The 10,960-nt window shown below is 45.1% G+C and overlaps 1 protein-coding gene across 2 annotated transcripts; it reads right to left on the bottom strand.

Annotated features, from left to right (window-relative positions):
* Nucleotides 1-46: 46 nt before the first annotated feature.
* Nucleotides 47-10,953, bottom strand: cant1a (calcium activated nucleotidase 1a). 2 transcript variants are annotated; one of them, XM_061224954.1, is made up of 4 exons: nucleotides 10,748-10,953; nucleotides 2,355-3,035; nucleotides 1,922-2,125; nucleotides 47-879 (listed from the first exon to the last, which is right to left on the bottom strand). In XM_061224954.1, the coding sequence occupies exons 2-4, from the start codon at nucleotides 3,010-3,012 to the stop codon at nucleotides 509-511; spliced, it is 1,233 nt and encodes a 410-aa protein (XP_061080938.1). In that variant the 5' UTR covers nucleotides 3,013-3,035; nucleotides 10,748-10,953; the 3' UTR covers nucleotides 47-508. The 2 variants fall into 2 exon arrangements, with proteins under 2 accessions (XP_061080938.1, XP_061080939.1); XM_061224955.1 differs by lacking the exon at nucleotides 10,748-10,953 and adding an exon at nucleotides 4,016-5,267.
* Nucleotides 10,954-10,960: the final 7 nt, after the last annotated feature.

Raw genomic sequence — 10,960 nt, forward strand, 5'->3', positions numbered from 1 at the left:
AAGGATACAAGTACAGTAAGTTTAAACCGCAAGAATGACAAAAATGTCATTAAGAATATTTTTTACTGGAAAATAAACCAAACAAACAAAAAAAAACACTTTGCATTTAAATCATGATGCGATGTATCAGAAATGGAGAGAATCAAATAAAATCACCAATAAATGACAACAGCTTGTAATTGATAGTCTCGTTGTTTCTGGAAGTACAGTACAGTACATGATATTTTTATGGGTCAATGTTCAGTGTGTTATTTTGGAGGCAGACCGGGTGGGTCAGTTTTTTAATCACGTTTTTGTTCTTTTTACATTCGTCAGCGGAGAGTTTTTTTACAGTGCAATGAGAGACCGCAGAAGCCGGGTGTGCAGGAGGACAACTCTAGACTGGAGGCTGAGAGCGGTGGAGTCTGCCCTTCATCTGCCCTTAAAAAGAGAAGAGTGGGTCACAAGATGATTTGGAAGCAAAACTGGACCGAAGATTGTGCCCCCAAAACACCCCTCCTCCGTCCCTCTAGATGAACTCCAGCCCCTCGTACTTCACGTCCCCAATCTTGGTCTCGGGGAGTAGGACGCGGCCGTCCAGGGTGAAGGCCAGGATGTAGCTGGCAATCTTGCCCGCGTCCTCCTCAGACTTGAGGGCCAGGACGATCTGGTCGTCGGTGTTGGGGACGAACTTGAAGGAGGAGAAGCCGTGGGTGGGGTCCAGCGGCCCCACCTGGCTGACCACGATGTCGCGGAAGTTGGGCGAGCAGCTGAGCACCAGGTTGGTGCCCCGGCGCTCGTCAGCCGTCTCGTCGTAGCGCTGGGAGCTGGCCCGGCGCGGGAGGAAGAACCAGCGCTGCAGAGTGTCACTCCATGCAGCCGACTCGTGGATCAGATAACCTACAGACAGAGCGAGAGCCAATAAGTCAATGATATTACAATACATTACAGTGATTTCGCTGATGCTTTTATCCACAGTTGACTAGACTCAGCAGGGGCCAATCCACCCTAGAGCAATGTGGGGGTTAAGGGACTTGCTCAAGGGCCCAACAGCTGCACAGATCATATTGTGGCTACATTGGAACTTGAATGAACAACCTTCCAGATCCCAGTCAAGCACCTTAGCCACTAGGCTATAGGCTGCCCCTGGAGATGCAGTAAGTTCCACAGCCGACTACTGCAATGGTAAAGGCTGGCTACTTCTTTTGATGGGAAATGTGCGGTAACTAGCTGCCAAATACAACGGGAGGTAGATTTTTCGATCGTCTCTGCCACCTATTTTAGATCCAATCCTGTCGGTCACATATTTTTACTCCATCGCTCTCGGTCAATGAAAACGATTACAAAAGGCAGCATGCTCAAAGATGTTGGGTGCATTTGTTTATTAGGTCTCAGAGCATCTATTGCTTGGAATTTCCTGACGACTAGAGAGATTACCCCAGCTGAAGAGCTCCATTTTACGAAACTTGCTAAACTAAAACAAAGCTCCTTATATTGTCAATTGTGTTGACATACAATGATACGTGTAATGCGTAATGCAATTGCCATGTATAATGCATAATGACAAAATGGACAACAGACATCTATTATGAAGCTGTTTTTGTATGGAGCCCTTCTCCACATGCTGGCTACTTATCAGCTATGGCTGACAAAATTCTGAAATTGGGGAACTCCCTGGAGACGGCAAGTAAAAACTGGCAATGTGAAAGAAGAAGTAAGTGGCAGAGTAGGGGAGAGTTGAGCTGCGTAAGGAAAAGCATGACGGGGGAAAAGCAGAAGTTGAGAAACGACAAACGACATGAGGAAAAAGAAGGGGAAGAGAAAAATGGGTATAGACATAGAAGAGAAAGAGCGAGGGTTGAAGAGAAGAGGAGGGAGAGAGGGACAGTGTTACAGCTGAAAAAGGATGAGGGAGGAGCCAGTCGCGCGTCATGGTACTTACCTGGGGGCTTGATCCCGGCCGCTTCCCGCAGGGAGGTGTACTGGGGCACCCAGTTTTCGTGCCTCACATCACCACGGAAACCCACCACCTTCACCCACTCGGGGTTGTCGTTGACAAACTCCCCCGTGGTGGTGGTCCACTCCTTCCCCAGCCCGCCCACGTACAGGTGCTCGTCCTTCACCGCCAGCCACTCCGCTTTGAACCCTGGGAGGGAGGGAGGGAGAAAGGTCATGCTCCTCATCACTGGGGCATTGTGGGAAATGCAGGCAGCCATTTTGCAATGTTTTTCCTTTAAACTCCAAAGCTCCATGAGGAACAGACAAATTCATCAATTACAGACAAGGACGGTGCATTCAGAGAGGAGGCGGGGGACAATGAGAGGGAGAATTTCATAGAGGACACGAGAAAGCTACACACAGGTGACCCCGCTGACCTTTGGAGACTGAGCCGTCTCCGTCGGGCAGGATGACCCAGGGCACGGCCTTGTTGCCCTCGATGCGGTAGACCACGCCCGTGCGATCGTCCACGCTGTACAGGTGCCCGTTGAAGGCCACCAGCTCAGACAGCTCCATGCCCCGGTCTTTTTCGGCCAGGTGGCTCTCCAACATTGTCCTCTCCAGGTCCCACTCCACAGCGACCTGGTCTCCGCTCTCCGACACCAGCAGGTGTCCCCGCCGCAGGTAGCTGAACCAGGTGCGGCCTTTGGGGTCGTGCGAGGCCTTGTCGAGGTCGGCGATCACGCCGATGCGGTAGCGGAGCCCCTGGACCGTGTGCTCGGGAGGGGACAGCGGGTAGGTGTCGTTGTAGCGCGTCACCCCCTCTGGCACCGCCCCCGCCCCAACCTTGCCTGGCCGCCAGCCCAGGCCCATAGGGATGGGGGGTCGGGACCAGGAGTTAGTTGCCATCCAGTAGAACAGGAGCAAGATGGAGAAGACGGCGATGGCGGCTACGATGGCGCGCCAGCGGAGGCGGAAGCGCGAGTCCATGCCGCTGGTCATGGAGGAAAGCACCGGAAGGCCCCCGACCGAGATGCGCAGGGATGTCATCCACTCATTCTGGCCTGTCTGCCCAGAGCCTCGCGCTACCAACATAGAAGGGTTGGACGCAGGAACGTCTGCAGAGAAAACGCAAACAGGGCACTGAGACGCCGCCTGCTGACCTCTACCGTCTGCGCAGGGTATTACAGCCTGCCACAACTGGGGGAGGGAAGGGGGGAGAGCAAGTATAGAAGGGGGAGAAGAACGAGAAAGGAGAAATGGAACTGAAAGAGGGGCAGGAAGGGAAAGAGGGGAAATCAACTATGGAAGGGAAAATAAGTCATAGCTTCAATTTCTGAAGCAAAATGAGTTCACCCAACTCCCAGGCTGTTATACTCCTAATTTTTCTACAACAAATGCCACCTACAAAGATAAATTAAAATTAAAATTAGAGTGAATACTGTAACAGAACAGCAAGAAGGGGAGGGAGGGAAAGACTGGTTGTAGATATTAGATACGTACAGTCCAGTACTGCGTTAATAGTCAATATTGGAACACCCTCACACCTTTGGGTTATGTTTACAATTTAGAGAACATGGTCCATCATGATGTTATTTTGCAGGTCTTGACAAATGAACCTTGATGGTGGTGCTTATTTGACTGTAAACGCAGTTAAAGTCTTTTTCAAAAGTTTATTGCATTAAAAAATAGCTTTGATTATCTGAAAACCAGACGCTAAAGTGTCTGCTGCATGAGACAGTTCAGTATATACTCAACTCAGTATAGTGAGCCAAGCCACATGATGAAGAGGCAAAATCTTTTTCCCCGATCTGCATGTTTTTGTGAATCAATTCTCATTCCACTGCCAAAACATTACAATCTCCCATAATCAAACAATGTGATTTTAAGAAATAAAACTAATTAAACAACATATTTACAAATTAGCAGTCATAGGACAGTGTTTCACATAGGCTATCTGCAAGCTAACATGAAAACTATGCTAACAACAACAAACAAGCTGTATACTAAACTCTAGACTTCCCGAAACCCTCTCATGCAATCCGAACCCCCTGGCAACTGACCCTGGACCCCGTAGGGTCTACCATTTGGGACCTACCAGAACACAGCGATCCTTGGGAAAAGGTCCAGTTTTGGAACAGTATGAAAAATCCAAAAAACACAGTAGTATACAAAACTGACAGGTGCAGGTCAGAGAGCTACTAGTAAGCCAAGAATCTGTGTTACAGATTTAAGCCTTGGTGTGTTAGTGATGTAGATGTCGGTCAGAGTGTGCAGTGCTGACGTGGAGCCTGGGACCGGTTTAGTCACACTCATGAACAGGTAGAGCCGGAACTGGCAGTGTGACAACCACACCTGACAAATTCCACCACACGCCTTGTTCTACAGGTTGCCGGAGCAACCACACAAGAGTGAGGTGGGAGTGCCAGACCAGTCCACTGCCGGCAGAGGTGGGGTGTCAATCAAGGGACTGCAGGCTCTAATCCTCTACAGCTGTCTACTTTTCAGCAGGGCCATTCCATGACAACTGAAATTGCTGCATATTTAATTTCTTAAATCTTTTGTGTGGTGGCAGGCAATGACGTGGAATAGAAATCCTGAAAATGTGACACGCTGCTTTGTGCTTTCGGACGCTGTACCATAATAGCTGGAACCATAATGCCATTCAATGAAGTTTGCAGCCATTCACCTTTACAGTCAGTTTAAAGAGTTAAAATCCGATCTTTAAATGGTTATAATTCTACACGCAAACTCCGAAATTATTTGATATTTGGAATCTTGGGAGTACTTGACGTTTAGAATTCATATCAAAAAACATTAATCTCTACCTTTAAGATAGTGAACGTTAAACGTGGTATTTTTTTCACAAGAAGCCATATTTAGTTATATCTCCAAAATTAAACACATTTTTGTTGTCCATTTCCTTGTCTGTAGAAGTTCTATCTCTAGTGATGTTACAAATTATATTGATGCTCAGAGGCATGTGTCGAGTACGTAATTTTCCCCCAAAGCCCCGCTTTGAGAAAGTTTTCAGAAAGTCACCGACTGATGACAAATGAGGTCTTGTTTTGTGTAGAACCATGTGATCAGTTCGGTTTAAGTCATTGACAGTTCAATTTGCGTTGGAGAAAGGATGAAGCAAACGCCCACTTTAACTTGTCATAGGGGCAATTCCAGCATTATGGAAGTGGCTCGGCTGAACATAAAAATAGCAATTTTGAAAGTATTTATTTCTTCATCTTGATTATTATGAGGAGATACCAGCATTATGGATTACATTACACTACATTATTAGTATTTGGCAGACGCTCTTATTCAGAGCAACGTAAGGTTGATTAGCCTAAGCAGGAGAAATGCAGGGTTAAGGGCCTTGTGCGGATCTTATTGTGGCAACACCAGGGATTGAACCACGACCTTGCATGTCCCAGTCATTTACCTTAACCACTACGCTACAGGCCGCCCTTCATGGGATGGCATTGCGTTATGGATGTAACAATTTCCTGCTGTTAGTCGACATTTTATCAATTTCAAAATGGTCACAATCGACTGTTTGGGACATAAGTTTAATTGTGACGTAAGTTACTATATTTTTCCATGCTCAGGGCGACATTATTGTGGAATTGCCCGTATGGTTATTAAGTGCTGAGAGTGTCCCCAGATACACAAGCACTTTTACTGCCCAGTTGAATCCACACAGATTGTCTGTCTTTGTTATTATGTTCCCAATATATCTCCTAGAAAACATTTGAATACACCTGGTGGTTAACAACGACAATATATCGAATAAAAAATTGAATTAATTTAATTTACGCATATTTTGATTCCCCTGAAAAGGGGCATCAGAAATGGTCATCCTCAACGTTGCATAAGCATATGATTCACTCAAGATCATCTTTCATGAAAGAATTTGTCATGGTGTCCTGATTGGTTTGGTTTCTATGGCAGCTTCGAAAACCCTAACCTCATACATTTGTATATGTTGTACCAAACAAGAGAAAATTGAATTGTCCAAAATAACATTTCAAATAGTAGTTGTACTAAAGCAAGCTCCATGTATTTTTCTAGAAAGCAAAATGATTCTCATTAAATCAGCGCTGTTATGTCACTGGTGTACAGCCTATCTTGACTAGGGTCGTAGGCCTGGCAAATATTTGCACACAAACTGAGGTCCGCTGTGATGGCAGAGGGCCTTTCCTCTGACTACGCACGCATGCACACGCAGTGAAATAAAACTTCAATGTACTGCTGAGGTGCACTGCAGTCAGGACACATCCTGCTGGCCTGTGTTACTGGTGAGACGTCCTGAGGCCCCTGCCCCCACCTTTCCCCCCGTCACTCAATGGCCCTTTTCAACAAGTCACTCCGCCTAACAGAAACCCTTTTATGAGGTCATAAAAGGCAGACCTGGGAGAGGACGCAGTTTTAGTGACGAAATACCTGTCAATATCCTCAGGTGACTTGCATCGGCTTATTTTTCAAACATAAACAAACATACCAAATAGTGTTGATTTGTTGTGCAGTTGGAGCGGAGAACACTATTTAAGGTCCAACATATTTGGTGAAACAATTGAAACGATTGAGTAACACAAGCATAAATAAAACTGACTCGGAAGAGTTAGGATCCTTATTAGTATACTGATATTGGCATAGCAACATTACCACGACAGTCACAGGACACCAGAGGCCCAATAGCCTCTGGATACTTCAGATTACAGTAATCCTGCTGTTGTCTATTTTACTGTACACCAAACAGGCAACAATTTATGGTAACTCTCTACAGCTCTTCATTTCAGTCCAACTGCTTCATTATTCTGTCACTTTTCAGTGAGCCACACACCTTAACAAAACTGACTGATTACCATATGGTTTACTCTTTAGCTGGAGTGGAAACATGTAGCCATGCTAACTTATGATTTTAATAAAACAAGGCAAGTATACACAGTATGTATAGACAAAGTACGATGAAACAATTATTTGTACATACAGACTCAGGGCCAGAAATGAGCCAGACCCAGACCCAGAACCAATTACAGGTTTTGTACAGGTCAGCATACCTGAGCTGAAGCAGGATTGCCCAGGTGAAAAGAGCGCTCCCTCTAGCCTCTCTTCCTCTATCAGCGCTAGAACAGGTGGTGCCCAGGGGTTCCACCACTAAAACCAGCCGCAGGCAGTTACTTACTGTAACCTACCCTTTCTTCTCTTCCTCCCTGTCGGGTGCACAACCAGCATCTTCCCCCCCCTCCCGATGGCACGCGACTACCGCTCAATGCAATGAAGACCAATGAAGACCGATAGAAACTCTTCCTTTCAGACAGCAGGAAAAAAGGAATTCTAGGGATGACTAAGGTCGAATAACACCCTGCAGTAAAGTCTCAGCGCATGGAGGATTACCACTGATTAACCGGGAGTCCAAAGGGGCATGTCAAACCAGCAAATAACACCATGCACAAGTTAGCCTATGGCATTCAATGCAATCACTGAAGAACACTACTGCAGTCAGAATAACAATGCACTGTACTGATTCATTGTGAATTCACTTCACGATCTGTGTAATAAAGAGTCTTATCATAATGGTCTTTCTAAACTCAGTGAGGATTACACACACACACAGTTTTAGGCAGGTGCGTAAGTAAGAATGTAAGAATTGTTAATAGCTTATTTTTATCAATTAACAAAATGCAAAGTGAGTGAACAGAAGAAAAATCTAAATCAAATCAATATTTGGTGTGACCACACTTTGCCTTCAAACCAGCATCAATTCTTCTAGGTACACTTGCACAAAATATGCCTATTTTGTAGGCATATAGTCAGGTGTGTGATTAACTAATTATACCAAACAGGAGTTAATGATCATCAATTTAATATGTAGGTTGAAACAAAATCATTAACTGAAACAGAAACAGCTGTGTAGGAGGGTTAAAACTGGGGGGGCCTGTAGCGTAGTGGTTAAGGTAAATGACAGGGACACACAAGGTCGGTGGTTCTAATCCCGGTGTCGTCACAATAAGATCTGCACAGCCTTGAGCAAGGCCCTTAACCCTGCATTGCTCCAGGGGAGGATTGTCTCCTGCTTAATCTAATCAACTGTACGTTGCTCTGGATAAGAGCGTCTGCCAAATGCCAATAATGTAAGACAGTTTAATGTCAGAAGTCATACACCATGGTAAGACTGAGCACAGCAACAAGACACAAGGTAGTTATACTGCATCAGCAAGGTCTCTCCCAGGCAGAAATTTCAAGGCAGACAGGGGTTTCCAGATGTGCTGTCCAAGCTCTGTTGAAGACGCACAAAGAAACGGGCAACGTTGAAGACTGTAGACGCAGTGGTCAGCCAAGGAAACTTGCAGCAGATGAAAGACACATCATGCTTGCTTCCCCTTGCACCTAGAAGATGTCCAGCAGTGCCATCAGCATCAGCAGGTTCTCTGGACTGATGAGTGAAATATTTGGCTGTAGCAGAAGGCAGTTTGTTTGCCGAAGGGCTGGAGAGCGGTACAAGAATGAGTGTCTGCAGGCAACAGTGAAGCATGGCGGAGGCTCCTTGCAAGTTTGGGGCTGCATTTCTGCAAATGGAGTTGGGGATTTGGTCAGAATTAATGGTCTCCTCAATGCTGAGAAGTACAGGCAGATACTTATCCATCATGCAATACCATCAGGGAGGCATCTGATTGGCCCCAAATTTATTCTGCAGCAGGACCATGACCCCAAACATACAGCCAATGTCAATAAGAACTATCTTCAGTGTAAAGAAGAACTAGGAGCCCTGGAAGTCATGGTATGGCCCCCACAGAGCCCTGATCTCGAGGCTGCCTCACAGAAGAACTGTGGCTAGTTCTCCAAGATGTTGGGAACAACCTACCGGCCGAGTTCCTTCAAAAACTATGTGCAAGTATACCTAGAAGAATTGATGCTGTTTTGAAGGCAAAGGGTGGTAACACCAAATATTGATTTGATTTTTATTTTTCTTCTGTTCATTCACTTCTTCTGTTCATGTATTTTGTTCAATTGATAAAATAAACTATTAACATTTCTATTTTTGAAAGCATTCTTATGGTACAGCATTTTTTCACAGTACTGTGTGTGTGTGTATATATATATATACACTTTTATTTTTTCTCCCATGACACATAGAGGCCTTCACACGGGCATTCACACTAAGTCAATAATGCAATAGCACACATATATGCACATGTAGACACTATATGTAAATATTCTGAGACACACTGAGAATTACTGCAGTAATACGGTTAACCCCCAAGCACACATTCATGTAGGCCAAACACATGCATACACAGCTCCTATATTTCACTGAAATTATGTAATGCAGACACAATACCCTTACTTTGCTTGAAAATTCAGTGTTTTTGAGTCGACAACAGGAAAAAAGTGTTAAACAACTGGGTTTGAAGAAAAATTGAGGCGCAATGTGGGGCAATATGGGGGGTTAGTCAGGCTTTCCACTTTCAGTCTGTACTAAGCAATGGCCCCAAGTGAGTTGATCGGAGGAGGGCTAGTGAGAAAAGTGAGAAAGAACCATTGTACTGCCATACACATATGTTCTATGCGCTGTGTCTATTGCTCACCGAGTTGTTAAATCACCCATGACCTTTCCACATTCGTTAAATACTTTTTGAGCACATTAATTTCAGAACTTCTTGTAACGTTTAGAGCTCGCGGAGACTGATTTTAAATCACTGGTCCTGGCCATGGCCTCCAGCCAGTTCTAAAGATTTAACAAAGTAGCTGATTGTTCGCAATGTAGCTTAATATAAACAACCCGTTGAATGTTAGTAAGGGAGAAATGCTCCTAAAATATTTTTCATAAGGGAGTATTAGTGATTATTAGTAACCTTTTTAAAAGTAGTAACTATTGAACCCATGTGCAGATAGCGTTATGAGCTAGATAGGATAGCTATATTGCTAGATCTTTAGTAGCCTACAGCAAAGGGTCAATGGTCGGCTTGTCGGCACTAGTGCTCGCGTTAACTACCCAGTTAGCTAGCTAGCTAACGTTACTGTGCAGTTAATTTCCTTGTTTGCCCCAGCATCAGCATAACGTTAATTAATTAGTTAAGCAGCTGTAGCTAACAGCTGAACTGTGCTGTCTTAAGCCAGCAAGAATCCAAAGTGGATGAGTTAACAAGCTAGTCAGCAAGCAAACTTCAGAATTCACTGAATTACTGTAATGTCTGTGCCGAGAATAGATAGCATTTCCTGCTTGCTAGCTAATCACACGCTGCTGGTATCTCTCAAATTGGTTCTTTGGTTATAAATTAATGTCCAGAAAGCAGAATACTGACTGATTATGATATCCAATGCAGCGCAAACACACCACTCTAAATATTGCACAATTTAGCCAACTTAGCTAGCGCAAGTCGCTGCGCAACCTTGCTAGTTCTGTAGGACCAGCCCACCTCAGCTCACACAAGCTAACTTCATAAGCCTCCTAGCTATAATATAGCTAGCTCCAGAGCCATGTAGAGAGACTCTGGCTAGCTCCCAGGCATAGATGGCTAGCTAAATGGTAGCTAGCTAGCTAACATAGCGAACCTAGCACGATCGATCTGACAAGACACAAACAGATAACTTTGCTAATTGTTGAATAGCGTTAAATTATTTTTCTTCTGGTGGGAATGGCAGTTGACATCACAATCTGATGGAAAGCAAGCTGCACGCTGACCAATTAACATTAGGTAATTAGCTAGCATAGCAAGTAATAGGCTTACATTCAGTTGTAACATTGGCTAGGCTATGCTAGCGGTTTGCTCAGCCTCATCACATGCAGTGAACCGAGCAATGCCCTTCAAGGTCTTCTTGCAGCAATACTTACAGAGGCGTGCGAGCCCTCGCCGGTCCACGGTATGATTTTTGAGGCCAAACTAACATTTGTTCTCTACCCCGGGTCTGCAGTCTGCATCGCGACAGAGAAGCAGCTATCGTTACTGTACTTTCCCTGTCCTTCTGGCACTAGCTAGTACGCCGCGATGTCAACGCGTCGCGCTTCGGGTACAGGATCCGCCCACTCCTGCAGCTGTGTGCTTGC

This window comes from Conger conger, chromosome 16 (assembly GCF_963514075.1).
Source record: "Conger conger chromosome 16, fConCon1.1, whole genome shotgun sequence".
NCBI lineage: Eukaryota > Metazoa > Chordata > Actinopteri > Anguilliformes > Congridae > Conger > Conger conger.

Bases quoted from the DNA above. Each gene is read 5' to 3' on its own strand.
- cant1a (XM_061224954.1), bottom strand. From the start codon at position 3,012: ATGTTGGTAGCGCGAGGCTCTGGGCAGACAGGCCAGAATGAGTGGATG. The intron at 2,126-2,354 runs GTCAGCGGGGTC...CCTCCCTCCCAG, and splicing joins AGACGGCTCAGTCTCCAAAG to GGTTCAAAGCGGAGTGGCTG. The intron at 880-1,921 runs GTAAGTACCATG...CTCTGTCTGTAG, and splicing joins GGCCGGGATCAAGCCCCCAG to GTTATCTGATCCACGAGTCG.